Here is a 14,545-nt window from a genome sequence, read left to right on the forward strand (position 1 = left end):
ACTCTTACAAATATAACAAACTTATAATATTGTGGAGATGTTAACTACCTCACAATTATTTATATGTTCAACCAATTTCTCCCATACTTTTTGACTTAAAATCACAAATATAAAATCAAATACTCAACTGTACATTTCTAATTAGAATCACGAGTTCAGTTTATTAGATTATCTACGGTACCAACTTCTCTTAAATATTTCAAGTAATTTAAATACCACATATTCAAAAATAATTCTCATAAAGCACTCAGATATTAGGATGATGGATTCAGCATCTCCATATTGATTCTACGTTTTCTCAGGAATAAAAGGCCCTTGTCCACTAAGGAAACTGTACTGTCTCAGGAAATTTAGGGAGAACTTGTCAGTGGGCTGCGGTTCTTTACTAACCAAAGATTGGGGCGAGCATGTAAGCTTGGAGCTATGGACACTGAAGGGTACTTTTTCCTTAGGAAACGAAAGGAAAGATCGAGCCCTTTTTCCTAGTCCCACTGTCGTGAGGGACCCTAAGTGTACACCCTCCAAAGAGGGGCACCTCACGTCTCACTCCCCTAGACTCATGTGAGAAATGACCTACTCCTAGGTTTTCTCACTTGTAGATCAGATTCTTTTTCTGTTGCTTGAATATATTCTGAGGTATCTTCCTGGTCTGGGCCATAAAAAGTGCTTATAGATATTTGAATAATATAAGGATCCAGGTGACTGGATTCTGTATGTTTCTCATTCTTTGATTCTATAGCCCAGCACCAACATTTAGCTAAGGTTTATTGCCTATAATAATTCTGAAACATAGGAACATACCCTGGGCAGGGAGAAGGAAGAGCTTCCATTCTCGCTTGGGTGGAGGCAAAATGTGCTCTCGTCCCCTTTCTGCACCTGCTGCTGTGCCCTGGGGCCTTCTCCTGATGCCCCCCGTGCCCTCCTCCTTCCCCAAGATCGCTCCCATGTCCTGTGGGATTCCACCAGGACAACCTTTCCCCATAGTCACACGTCTCTGTCCCAGCCACGCCTGCCATCCCCTCAGGACCCATGATCTCAGAGGGCAGGAGGGGGACGGGCAACAGGATACATCCCAGGCAGAGAGTGACTGACGGCTCGGACTCCTGGGACGTTCATGTGGTTCAGATGAGGACCTTACCAAGCTGAACGGGCCCCTAGTAAGGATTCGAGCCCCTGTGGTAGAGTTGAGTATCAAAATTCAAAAATCCCAGGAGCGACTTGGAGGAGAGGGCACCACACGGGCCAGTCCATCTCCATGGTGTGTGTCTGGCTAGGCCCTCTCAGGCGCTTCCCAATGTCACAACTTATTCTACTTCTCCATTTAAAAAAAATTGAAGATATTTGATATATAATATTGTGTACATTTAAGGTGTACAATGTGTTAATTTGATACATTTATATAGTGTGGGGCAAAGGAAGGTTTACCCCACTCTGTTCACAAAGTTGTGAATATGAGAAACAGTGTTTTCTTGTATTATTATTTATGACTTAGTATATTATTTTCCACACAACTGTAAACCTCCTTTTGCCCCACCCTGTACACTGTAATATGATCTATATATGAGCTATTGTGTCTACACCTAGCTCCTCTATCACATTACTTAATCACCCTTTGTTTTCAGTGGTCGGGATAATCGCTAGTGTCTCGGCAGGTTCGATGGCTGCAGCGCAGCATGGTGTCTGCACCTGCTGCCCCGTGCGGTCGACCCCTCTGGCTTGTTCAGTTCTCACTGCAGGTTGCTCCCTTCAATGGCATCGGTCTTCCCCCACTCTTCATCCCTTGGTGACCACCATTTTACGCCCCGTTTTTTATGAATTTGACCTTTTAAAATTTCACGTGTAAGTGGTATCATACAAATTTGTCTTTCTCTGACTTATCTCACTCAAAATGTCCTGGGGGGTCCACTCATGTTGTTGCAGATGGCAGGATATCCTTGTCTCTCAGGGCTGAATAATATGAGCATATATATATATATATATGTGCATATATAAAAAATATATATAATTTTTAAAATCCATTCATCTGCCAGTGGACATTTAGGTTGTTTCCACATCTTTGCTGTCGGGAATAAAGCTGCAGTGAACACGGGAACGCAGAGGTCTCTTTTCATTTCCTTTGGGTATATGCTCAGAGTGGAATTGGTGGATCTTGAGGTAGTTTTTACAAATCTTTTATTTTTCAGGAACTTCTATATTGTTTTCCTTAGTGGTTGGACCAGTTTATGTTCCCACCAACTGCACAAGGGTTCCCTTTTCACCACACCCTCGCCAGCCCCTGTTGTCTTTTTGGTGGCGATCATTCCAACAGGTATGAAGCAATGTCTCACTGGGGGTTTGATTTACCTGTCCCTGATGATTAGTGATCTTGAGCATCTTTTTAAATATTTAATCTTTATTATATTTTTATCCATTACCATTTAGTCTCCTCATACCCCCCTCCCCCTGCAATCACCACACTGTTGTCGATGTCCATGGGTCCTTTTTCCTTTTTTTGTGTGTGCATCTTCCCATGTACTTGTTTGCCATTTTAATGTTCTCTTTGGAAAAAATGTCTAGTTATTGTGTCATTTTTAAATTAAACTTTTTTTTGTTATTGGGTAGTATGAGCTCTTTATGTATTTTGCATATTAACCCCTTACAAAAATATTCCCCCATTCAGTAGGTTGGCTGTTCATTTTGTTAATTGTTTCTTTTGCTGTGCAGAAGCTTTTGAGTTTGATGTAGTCTCATTGGTTGATTTTGCTTTTGTTGTTGTTTGTGGCTTTGGCATTGTATCTAAAAAATCATTGCCAAGACCAATGCTGAGGAGCTTCTTTCCTATGTTTTCTTCTAAAAGGACTTTCCCATTTCTTACACAAATAGTTTTCGGATAGTGTCAGTCTTGCTATATGAGCTTCCCAGACATTGGGGGACAACCAGGAGTGGGATGAGATAGTGTGCCCGGCTGTGTGCTGGTGAATGTTTGACAACCAGCTCTCCGGAGTCCTGATTTGCAGTGTTTGTCAGTTTCTGTGGTGTAACTATTCCAACCAAAGCCAATTTCAGCCTATCGACTTTTTAACCCCTGGCTCACAAAATTCTTAAATATTTGATGGTTGGTTCTCATGAGCCAGTATGTGCTGGCTTTAGCACACCACTGAATCTACCTGTTCTGTGTGCTCCCTGATTGTGTGTAATAACTTTGTCCTCCCCAAAATGTACTTAGCTTCCTCAGCTGTTCTAGATCTCCTGTGGGCCCACGATGCTCCCTTGGTGATAATCACAAGGGTATTAACTAAAGAAACTGTTTCCTGTGAAGAGATTGCTTTCTTGGAGCAACCACACAGCTAACAGCAGGGAGACTGGCAGGTGGGAGGCTGCCTGTTTCTACCAGACTCAGGGAGGCAGTGTAGGCGAGAATATAGGAGCCACAGGATGGTTTTGATAAGGAAACCAGACTCACTGGAAGTCCAATCAAGGCACTGTAAGAATTCAGCTCAGATTCACATCCAGATCTGATCACCCAGCACTTTCCTGTTAGAGATCAGTGTATTTTGTGCACAGGATCTGCTCTGCTCTCTAGTGATTAGAGTGAAATTCTTCAACAAGGGGATCTGTGGCCTTCCTTATAGACTGCCTGGTAAAGTGCCAAGGACTCATAAAAAAAGGTCATTAAAATAGTTATCTGTAAAGTTATAACCTAACTGTACCATAGAGTGGATGAGGACCAAGTGGGCCAGAGAGCTCCTGGAGGCCAAAGGGCTCAGGAAATAACCTTTCAGTCAGATATAAACAGCGAGGACATGGGAGAAGATTGAGATGGCAGTCTTCATGCAAATGAATTTACTTTTCCTTCCCAGGTTTTTTGGGAATTGGGAGAGATTTGCTAGATGTGGAACCATAGGTTGCAAAAGACCTGTGACAGCAATATGGCCCAGAAGTCCATGGAAGGTAGCTCTGGCAGCAGGACCCCCGGGAGTCAAGATCGTGACAGGGAGGGAACAGTTGCTGGACAGGCCTGAGGTCTGTCCACTCCCTGAAGACTGCGATGATGCCAGTAATTGAATGTCCTGAATTGAGGTAACATGCACCTCTAGGCCTTACGTGTGTGTGCGTTGGGGGTACCCCGAAATCCTCCACTTCTCACATTGGCCATGCACATGCTATTGTATTTTCTGACTCTTGAGATTATAGAACTGGGCTGAGCATTTCCCTTTATGTATGATTTAAGATATTTCCAGGAATTCTGGAATAGGAGAATGTTTTACTAACCAGCAGTAATCTTTGAAACAATATTCTTAAGGAATGTGTAAAAACTGGCCTGAGTCTTTGCCTGACAAGTGGAATGGAAGAAAGGCTAGTGCACAAATTGGGCACGTTTCTGCCCTGTGTGTGCAGCAATGCCACTGACACCACCATAGTCTGGGCATGCGTCGTGAGCAGCTTTTTAAGTGGTTGGAGGGCTGATGTGGTCTCTCTACTGCATTGTCCTTGTCACCAGAGGCTTTTACCCTTCCATTTGCACATCTATCCAGCGAACATTTACCGGATATCAACCACATGCCAAGTACCGGCCCTCTGGATTGGTAAGTTCTACATCCATGATCTCAGCCAACCATAGTTTGAAAATATCCAGGAGTGGAAGTGGGTAAAGGTACATTGTTGGGGACATGTACTAGGTAGTTAAGCCTGTGCTAAACATGTGGCCTTTTTGTCACTATTCCCTGAACAATATTGTGTAATAACTTATCTACCTTACTTTAGGGATTGTAAGTAATCTAGAGATGATTTATATTATGCAAATACTTTGCAGTTTTATATAAGGTACTTGAGCATCTGTGAGTTTTTGTATCTGCAGGGGGTCCTAGAACCAATCCCCAGTGGATACCAAAGGATGGCTGTGCTGTTAGGCATTTAGGGATACTGATTGTGCAAGACCCGGTCATTCATGCTCAATAAGCTTACTTTCCACTAGGGGGAGACAAATACACACACCAATAAGCATGCGGCATTTGTTGGAAGTGCTGGGATGAAATCTCCGTGGAGGTGTGTGTCAAGGAGGAGGGTATCGGAGAGAATTAGGCAACTGTATCTAAGGAAGAATCTTCACTGGGAAGGGGGCTCCGAGCACATGTTTTTGAGGGGCCTTACCCCGAACAAGGAGGCTGCTGACACATGCCTGGGACCTGAGGTTTTTGTGTGAAGCTGCCAAGAGTGACCGAAGACAGACCTTTGGCCCGGGCGTTCTGCTTCTCCACGTGCTCACTGACCGGCCCAGTCTCCCTGACGGCCAGGTCTGAGGACAGAGATCCTCCCGCAGGGTCAGCGGGGACACCTCAGGCAACATACTTGTGTCCCAGGCTTTGACGGTGTGTGCATACATGACGTCTGAGTGACACGTTTTTAGAAATTACCTCTTCTTTATTGCCACATTCACATAAAAAGTTTGATATATTTGGGCTAGTAAAAGAAAGCCACAGGGTATACAAAGTTGTAGGAATTTAAAAAAGATATGGCCTTAGTATTTGGAAGAGCAGTTGCAAATCGCTTCTTGGGCCTATTTATCCAGGCGATCGAAATTCTGGGTTTGGAACTCTTGGAAATCCTCCGGAATAGTGTCTGTGAAGAAGAATGGCACGGGGTTAGGAAGGCCCCTCACCCCGGATCCTGCTCCCCACTCCCCGCACCCAGCACAGGCGGCCTGTAGGGGTCGCTGTCTGCCTGCCCCGCAGGCCACAGCCATCTTCTGCATCTGGTGGCTTTGCACGTCACTGGCTGGAGAGCCTGGGAGTGCTCATTCACGGGCCTAAAGATTATTAGCAGGGAGAGTCACTCAGTCTGTGATTATGTTTGAGCCGCATGCAAATAAGGGCTGCCCGAAAATTAAACCTGATTGAATTTCTCACTGAACCCCAAAGCCAAGCGCCAAGAAGTTAAATTCTATGGGCCTCAATTTCCTCATCTATTAAACAGGAAAAAATGAGATCTGCCTTTTACTTCAGTTACACAGGGACGAGCAGGCTTTAATGACTAGGTGGCATGAGCGCTGGGCTTCTGGGAGGAAAGTGTGCTATACAAATAAGGTGGCTTGATTTGATTTCAGCAACAGTATTGCAGTAATAAGAATGTACATTACCATTGCAGCGATACTTGAGGTTGGACCAAATGATGTTTTCTTGGGAGAAGCAGAACACGCCAAGCCGGCCCCCACGCATGGTGGTGTCTATGGTGACCCCAGAGTCAGCCACCAACTCGGAGCCTTCATAAAATCGCACCCTGCAGACAACACAGCCCAAGTGGGTATCCATGAAACTCACACGGAGGTAAGGGGGAAGTGCCCTTCGTGAGAGCCAGGCTCCCGCTGCTCACGCACGTGCCTCTATTTCCCAAGGACCTGGGTGGTGCTCTAGCTATTGCCTTTTTCCCACTAGATGGGAAGCTCCATGAGATCAGGGACCAGGTGTCCTCCCATCTTCTGTTGCTCCCAAAGCCCAACAAGACCCTGGGCACAGAGTCAAACCCGATGGGTACGTACTTGCTCATCAGTTACAGAGAAATCATAATATGACCCAGGACCCAGAAGCTTTGTGACTTCATTGTTCTGTGAGTTACCCTGGCTACACACTATGCCTAACAAACACTGCTCCTCGCTCTTAGGGCTGATTGATTTTGTCTGGTGGAAGCTCGGGGCAATAATTTTCATCAGGAAAGACGACACTCCCTAAAGCAGGGTTTTAAAAATTTGTGGGGTCATTTCTGGCTGTCCCTGTGGCATGAAGACAGACACCAGGGGTGCTGGATGGCTTACAAGGGCCTGGAGAGAACAATCGAAACTTGCCCTTCACTCAGACACCTGGGTACGTAAGGAGCCTGTTTAGTCAGTACCCGGGCCTAGAACCTAACTCCTTTTTCCTCGTGAACATGTATTTTTTGTACTGTTTTAATAAAGGGGTGGGAGGAGTACATTTACAGGTGTAATACAAATAAGTAACACAAGAATAAACTTTTGTGTACTCACAACTGTAAACCAACTTTTGCCCACCCTTGTATAAACTGAATGTTCCAGGGTAAGTTGAGAAACTGTTGAGTACTTTGTTCTGTTTGAAAATGAAAAGCTGTTCAAAAACAAACTCATAGATACAGAAAAGAAGCTGATGGTTGCCAGCTGGGAAAGAGCCTGGGTGGAAAGGGACTAAGAAGTACAAAGTAGCAACCACAGAAGCGTCTCGGGGGTGTGGAGTACAGTGTCAGCACAGGGAATACAGTCAGTGACACTGTAATAACCAGTAACACTGCAATAAGCCAGTAACACTGTAATTACAGTGTAATAACACTGTCATGTGTGGTGTCCAGTGGGCAGCAGGCTTATGGGGGAGATCACTTTAAGTTATGTCTAACTGCTATGCTGTACACCTGAAGCTAATAATATTATCAACTGCAATTGAAAAAAAACCAAAGCTGTTTACTATTTTAGAAATTCACACTACTGTTGGTAACACCACTGTAATATTTAAAAGGCATCAACACAACAGCTGCATTGTTAGAACGTCACCTTCACAGCAGTTCCAGGGAGAAGGGCAAGTGTCTGCTTCATGTTGCGTTCTGGTGAGGTGATGTTCAAGCACTTTCTCATAAAGAGTTTTTATTTCTCTGTCGTTAGGGGTCAAACAGATTTTCTACAACTATATGAGCAGGTTGGTTATATTTTCTATGATTTCATTTTGCAACAGAAGAGGGGGCACTTAAATATTTGTTATAAAAAAGGGGCATTGGGCTTACAGAGTTGAGAACAAGATCACATGACTGAGGCAAACAGTGCATGCTCTGAAATGTCTCAAAGAAGAACAAAACGTGAGTTAGCCCCACAATTTCCCTCCCCGCCCCCACCCCCTCAGGCTGCAGTCCCGCTCTGGTCAGGAGACTGCAATCAGCTCTCCTTCACAAACACACCACATAAGCTGGTGGGCTTGTTGGTCTGTGTGCTGGAGCAATGAGAGAGTGAGTACCCAGTCTCAATTTCAAAGATGCAGTCCAAAGCTATCCTAGCTTTTGAGAATAGGTTTTTTTTTAATAGTCCTACAGGGAAATGAGGCAGATTACATTGACTTCCATGAAAATCAGTTCATGCCGTATGTGGTGCATGCCAGGCTCTGGGAGACTGAGATCAAATAAGACACAGGCTCAGCCCACATGGGGTTTATGTGCAGGAGGAAAGATGGGCTCTAAGGGACTCACTGCAGTGTGAAATATTGACAGGTAAGCATCACACAGGGCCCAGGGGGTCACATGGGGTGTGGGTGGAGACTCGGCCACGCATCTCACCTCACACAGATCCATGTGTCCACTCTGAGGTTTCTCTGAAGAACGTGGCAGAAGGGCACTAGTTCCCCTATACTCAAGTCTCCCCCGGAAGGTCCTTCTACCCTCAATTCGGTCCTAAAGTCCAGGTGGTCAGCCTGAGCCTTGCTCCCCCCACCCCTACATGTGAGCCGTAGCCCGAGGTCTGGGAGCCCTGGATGCCCTTGCAGACAGTGCTGGGTCAGGCCTGCTCAGGGTGCAGGCTCCGAGGTGCAGAGTGATGTTGTGCTTTGCTTCCAGTGCAAGGTGAGAGGAGTCGTCCGCCTACCTGATGTAGCCCACCTGGGGCCTGTGCTGCAGGAACCAGCGGTAGGACACCTTGTCCTTCCAGCCCACGTTCCTGGAGTCCTTCCACAGCAGCCTGACCTGGTCACTGGTGTCCCCAGTGTGCCACAGGGAGTTTCGGAGGTGCTCTCCTGGGCCTGTCTTAGACTTCACAGCCTGCACAATGACACGAGCAGGGTTTTAGAACAGAATGCGCAAGCCACCCCTCCTGCATCCGCAGGGCAGTGAAGGGTGCCGAGTTCACGGCTGTGATCCGGCTGCCTTGGATTTGCACAAAAGCATAAACCCTTAAGATGCCACTTCCACTGAGGTGATCCCAGCCCTGCAATAACCGGCCCTGGCCAATATTCCACCAACCCCATATTTTTCCTGCTATAAATCCACTGCTTCCCACATCTGCCTGATGGGGGCTCTGAAATCTGCCTTTTCCCCAGCAGGAGTGGCGGAGGCAGCCTCGCAGCCCTCCTGTATAAAGCCGGCCCCACTGAGGAAACCGATGAGCCAGTTTCCAACACAGTGTGCTTCAGATGTACCCCTACCCCCAGGTCTTCTCCACCTCTTGGGCCCTACTTGGGCTGACGGTCTCACACTAGGGCCACCCAGAAGTTAGAAGGAAGCTCGTACAAGGGGAGGAAGGCAAGGCCCTGGGTAGGCTACAGTGACTCGAATGATGGCATGAAAGCAGCTGTTTTGTAGATGAAAACGGTGCCATGGGGGGGGGGCGCAGAATGCAGGAGGCGTGTGAAGGGCCGAGAAGGAAGGGAGATGAGTGACTGCACACCGCCCGTACCTTAAGCTGAATGCCAGGTTCTGCCACCGCTCGGAATGGGGTGGCCTGCCAGTACGTCTGCTCCGTCTGCTTCCACATGACCACGTAGAAGCTGGAGCTGTCTTGGTAACCAAAGATGAAGCCGGCATAGTCATCATCTGTCTGGGTGTTAACGTGAAAGGTCCCTTCGAAGTCAACCCCATTAAAAGCCGTGTATCCTGTAGAGATCAGAGTAAAATTAGAAACGCAGACAAAGCCACACGAGCACCTGGAAAGAGTGAGTTCCACACAAGTGGTGACGAAGGCCCTGGACATACCTACGGCCAGCCCAGGGTCGCTGTTCATGGTCTGCACGATCTCCATGCCCTGCAGTGGGAGTTGAAGGAGGTAAGCGGTCAGTGACATCTGACCTCCACATAAAGACTCTATTACCCAAGAGATTGCCCTACCTTGTTCTGTGCTCAGAGCTGAATAGAAATAATTTTGCTAAAACTGTCATTTAGGCTGACTCAATAAAGCCTTGCTTGAGAACACACACTTCTAATGAATGTCTTGCTGGGGGATGCTGGGAAACCTAAGCCTCTCTGTGCCTGCCTCCGTCAGTTACACAACGAGGGCCGTGGGAGGCAGTGTGCTGGAGAAGCAGGGCATGGCTGTAGGGCCAGACTGCCTGCATCCCGTTTGCAGCGATCTCAGCCACTTGCTGCAGCACTACCGTGAGCAATCATTAAAGTTACACAAGACTTGGTCCCATTCCCCCATATACTGGGACTAGTGAGAGTGCTTTGTCACCGGGCTGTGGTGAGGAATAAGTGTGACGGGGAGTAGGGCCTGCCTTGCAGTCAGCACTGTCTGTGTGGCCTACTATGCTCAGGGGGTCTGTGTTGAGGCAAAGCTGAGATGTTGCCAACCATGCGACTGACCTGGTTCAGGACCACCCAGTTTGGATCAATCTGAGCGTCCCCTTCAGGGTCCAGGACCACAGTCTGGTAGGCCCTGAAGTCGGTCAGGGTGACCTCAGCATTCTCCGGGCAGACATCGATCCGATCGATGACCTTGTCCTGGTCAAAGTCTGTCTCACAGGCATCTCCCACACCGTCACCTGAGCAGGGTGCAAGGGGAGGAGAGGAGCTAATGATGCTGTACCCACCACCACTCCTTGAAGACAAAGGGGGCTGGGCAAGGAACAGAAGCGAGCCCAAGCTCCACCTCAGGGCTGCAGTTTTCATCCCACATGGGGAGGGGAACCCTGACATCAGCCACGCCTGAGCCTGCCCAGGCCCACACCACAGCCATCTGTCCTCGTGATAGGTTGGTGAATCCCACTGTATGTGGTCAAAAGGACTTCCTGGGGACAGAGTGGAGCGGGGACTGTTCAAAATGACCTTACCAGAAACCCTGGGTATCCTCCGAGGTTAGTGGGGTTCACCAACAGCTGAATCTCAGGCCTAACCTTACGTAAACAAACGTCTATAGACCTTTCTAGACTACAATGTATGACAATCAGGGAAATTACTGTCACCAAAATTTATCCTAAGACCATAATTTCTGGTGGTTCTAAGGCTGAATCTGGCCCATAGTGTATTTTGTTCAGCTGCTGGTGTTACAATATTTGCATCTGCACAGTGGGGATGGGCGGGCCCTCACCAGCTCACCACAGTCTGCACCTGCTGTCTCACTTCTGGCTGGGTGCCCACCTTTCACATCTGAGTCTGTGACCCCACCTAAGCCATTTGCTGCTATGCCTTCTCTCTCTCCCGCTCCTTTTCTGCGATTCCTGGGGAAGGGAGCAAGCGAGAGGGCAGAGCAGCTCTCCAAGCTCCTTTCGTGGGAGCATCTGGCTGCTCCCTGCCCCGTGGGATCTCATCCTAGCGCTGCTCAGAATCTGCAAAGCAGCTTCTCTCTGACAGTTGGAGACTGGTATCTACCAGGTGTCCACTGTCCACACAAGCTGTGGCTGCTCAGAGAAGCTGGTGCCCTTCCTGGGAGGGGTGTGCCACCTTGCGCCTGGCTGAAGGGAGCCTGGGGGTCCCGTGCAGCCCTGGGCTGATCCCACTTACTGTTGCTGTCCTCCTGGCCTGGGTTGGGGACCAGCCGGCAGTTGTCTGGTCCAGGGGGCACCCGGTCTGGAATGCCATCATTGTCATCATCATCGTCACACTCGTCACCGATTCCATCCTTATCAGTGTCCAGCTGGGCACTGTTAATGACGTTGGGACAGTTGTCTGTACTGTCCTGGTGCCCGTCTCCATCACTGCGGGAGACAGAGGCAGTCTGCATCACGGGTCACGAGAAGGCAGTGGGAGTCCAGCTCTCAGGAGGGAGGGTTTGGGGTTGGGGTTTTAACGGGGCCTGGTCTTTTATCAAACACGTTAAGACCTTAGATATAAGGCCCACTGTGGGCCTCAAAGACCATTTGCCCACTTACTTCCTCAACCTGATGTGATAACAGCTTACTTCCTGTGCAAGAAGATAAGGGTCAAATTTGTGATTTTGTGCCCAGACGCTCCTATCCAACCCTGGAGGCTACTGGCTGATCCCCGGCTGAGAGAGAGAAGGTGCCAAGGGATCGGTGAGGGGCCGTGGAGCCTGACTGCTCAGCCCCTTACGCTTGTGGCCCCAGCAGGACACTGGACCCTCTATGGCTCAGTGTTCCCATCTGGAAAATGGGATAATAACAGAGCCTACCTCATAAGGTTGTTACGAAGATGAAATGATTAAGTGATTAGAATTTTGCACTTTCAATTTTAATGTAGGAAAAAGCACTCCTAAAGTACTTGGTCTTAGGAAGCCCTATAGCATTTTCTTTTCTGTTGCTCTTGACAATCCCTGGCCAGGAGACCCAAGAAGGATCAGGTGTGAATGGCAAAGAGAACAGGGCAGCCCCTTCCTGACAGGTGAGCATGTGGGCTGGGCTCGGCCCTGGTCCAAAGCACTTCTCAGAACCCTCCTTCTCTGCCCACGTGACTTTTCTCCTTTCCAGGCCTTCTGTCCCGTCCCTAGAGCTTTCCCTGTGGTGACAAGACCTCCCGGGGCTATCCTGGATCAGAGCAGATGCTCCATCCGCCCCACTCAGGGCCAACCTTGGCCTGGGAACTGTCCCTGCCTTATCTGGGATGGGACCAGGGAGGAAGCCAGGGCCCAGTCACGCCCTTCAGGCCATGCTTCCCAGCTGGGTCCCAGAGAAAGTGAGGCCACACCTGACAAGCAGAAAGTGACCTCGCTCCAGCAGTGGCATTCCTGTGCCTGTAGCTGCTTTTTAACTCCTAAGATGGAGCTATTTCCAATAGCTCTCTGTAGCCCTGGACATTTTAATGCAAAATCAAGTGGTTCCTATCCTCCTCCCCAAAGTTCAAGATTGTGGGAATCAAAATGTAGCAGAATGAGTCATTTACTTTATGCAAATATCTAGAGGCTGGTGGGACACGATATTTCAGAAATTACTTAGATGGCACTCAGAGTGCAGGATGACCCGAGATGGGGAACATTCTTGATGGACATCATTAGGGACGTTATCAGGGTACCGGTCCCCGCTTCCACTCAAAGGCGGAGACATCCCAGGTCAGGCTCTCACTGACCTGCCTCTCTCCAGGCTGTGATAGCAGCAGCCACCACTTTGTGCAGGTCACCCGAGGATCAGCGCTGCGTCCGGGAGCTTTACCTACATTATCTTTCATTTCACCATGACCTGCAGGGTGCACTTAATTATCTCCACTTTGCAGATGAAGAAATTGAGACTGAGAGACTGAGAAGTACATTTAAGTTCAGGTGGCTAGTGTGTCTGTCCTTTACAGCAAGGACGCTGAACACAAGGATGATGAGGGGACTTCATAGGAACTGTCCTTGGGCCAGGCTGCTGTCTGCAGGGCAACCTCCGGCAAGAGGCTGCGAAGCAGAGCTATGTTTCTCCCTGCTTTTGCCTCTCGGAATCCTCTCCCTGTCTTATCCCTGTCCCACCGCCTCTGTCCCAATCCCCATAGAGACGAAAGGGTTCGGAGCCTGGTTCTGCAGAAGCCTCTGGGCAGAGCTGCACATGTCCATGTTTTTGGTGATGTTCCTGCAGCATCTGATCCAGGCTTTGACCTAGGACTCTGTCCCCGTGGGGCTAGGAGGGTTGACAAGATTCCCTTGCACAGAACAATTCCACTCAGAGGAGAGAAGTATAATGAAAAATTCTAAGGACGATGAAAGGAGTGCGATCCTGCAGCAAACTGACAGCTTTCTATTTTGGGATGGCGGTGAAGCTTTCCTGAGCTGAAAGACCGTAATGGAGAAGAGCTAGTGTCTATTGAATGCTATCTATGTAACCAAAACTGTAACATGCACTTTTCACAAATTAACTCCATTATTACAATAGTCCCATGAGCTACACTGCACTGTCGACCCGTTTTGCAGATGAGAAAATTGAGGTGCAGAGAGATGAGGTAACTTGCCTAAGGTTCACCGATCTGTAAGCAAATGAACTGGGATTTGTATCTAGCTGTGTCACGCTAGAGCCCATACTGCCTCTCCTCTAACAGACTCTCACCTGCTAGAGTGCCTAGTGGCTTCTCCTGACACTGTCACCCCACTAATACAGAACTTTCAGGGAGGTGTGGCAACCCTGACCAGAGGCAGGGCTACTGTGCCCCCAGCAGCTCAGTCTACCTAGAGAGAGCCCGAAGCCTGGTGGCAGCAGGACACCCCGAAGGGCACAACTCTCTCCAGGTGTTTCATGTGGTGCTGTGCAGCTGGCAGATGCGCCCTACCTGTCCTGATTGGTGTCACAGGAGTCTCCAACCAGGTCGTTATCCACATCAGACTGCAAAGAGAACAGAACGTGATGTTATCTACCCCTGAGACTGTGTGCACAGAACGTTCCAGAGAAGGCAGACCTGGCCCATCACCACTGGGTCTCAGGATTTCTTTCTCTGGAATGGGGACAGTGCAAAACTGCAAAAGGACAACACCATATTGGTGTAGGCACAATGCTGAATTTTCAGAAACGCCTTCCAAAATATCAGGCGACATGGATGGGCTGCCCACACACCAGATGAGCTGATCGGAAAAGGGCACCGGGGCAGCGTGGCGGCAGGTGGAGATGTGGAACCCGAGCCTGGGTCGGGAGGGACCCAGCCACAGGCCCCAGCACCAGGCAAACTGACCGTCTGCCTC

General features: G+C 48.6%; 1 protein-coding gene across 1 annotated transcript in view; it reads right to left on the bottom strand.

Moving 5' to 3' along the window:
- Positions 1-5,398: 5,398 nt before the first annotated feature.
- THBS4 (thrombospondin 4) overlaps positions 5,399-14,545 on the bottom strand; it is a 56,776-nt gene continuing 47,629 nt past the window's right edge. Inside the window, exons 15-22 of the mRNA XM_045847883.1 lie at positions 14,140-14,192; positions 11,452-11,645; positions 10,315-10,493; positions 9,709-9,757; positions 9,413-9,609; positions 8,606-8,778; positions 6,116-6,255; positions 5,399-5,598 (exon numbers count right to left, since the gene is read on the bottom strand). Coding sequence (XP_045703839.1) covers positions 5,537-5,598; positions 6,116-6,255; positions 8,606-8,778; positions 9,413-9,609; positions 9,709-9,757; positions 10,315-10,493; positions 11,452-11,645; positions 14,140-14,192 — 1,047 coding nt within the window. The 3' untranslated portion in view covers positions 5,399-5,536. The remainder of the gene's footprint in view (positions 5,599-6,115; positions 6,256-8,605; positions 8,779-9,412; positions 9,610-9,708; positions 9,758-10,314; positions 10,494-11,451; positions 11,646-14,139; positions 14,193-14,545) is intronic.

This window comes from Phyllostomus hastatus, unplaced genomic scaffold, assembly GCF_019186645.2.
Source record: "Phyllostomus hastatus isolate PE091 unplaced genomic scaffold, TTU_PhHast_1.1 phas_contig_58, whole genome shotgun sequence".
Lineage (NCBI taxonomy): Eukaryota > Metazoa > Chordata > Mammalia > Chiroptera > Phyllostomidae > Phyllostomus > Phyllostomus hastatus.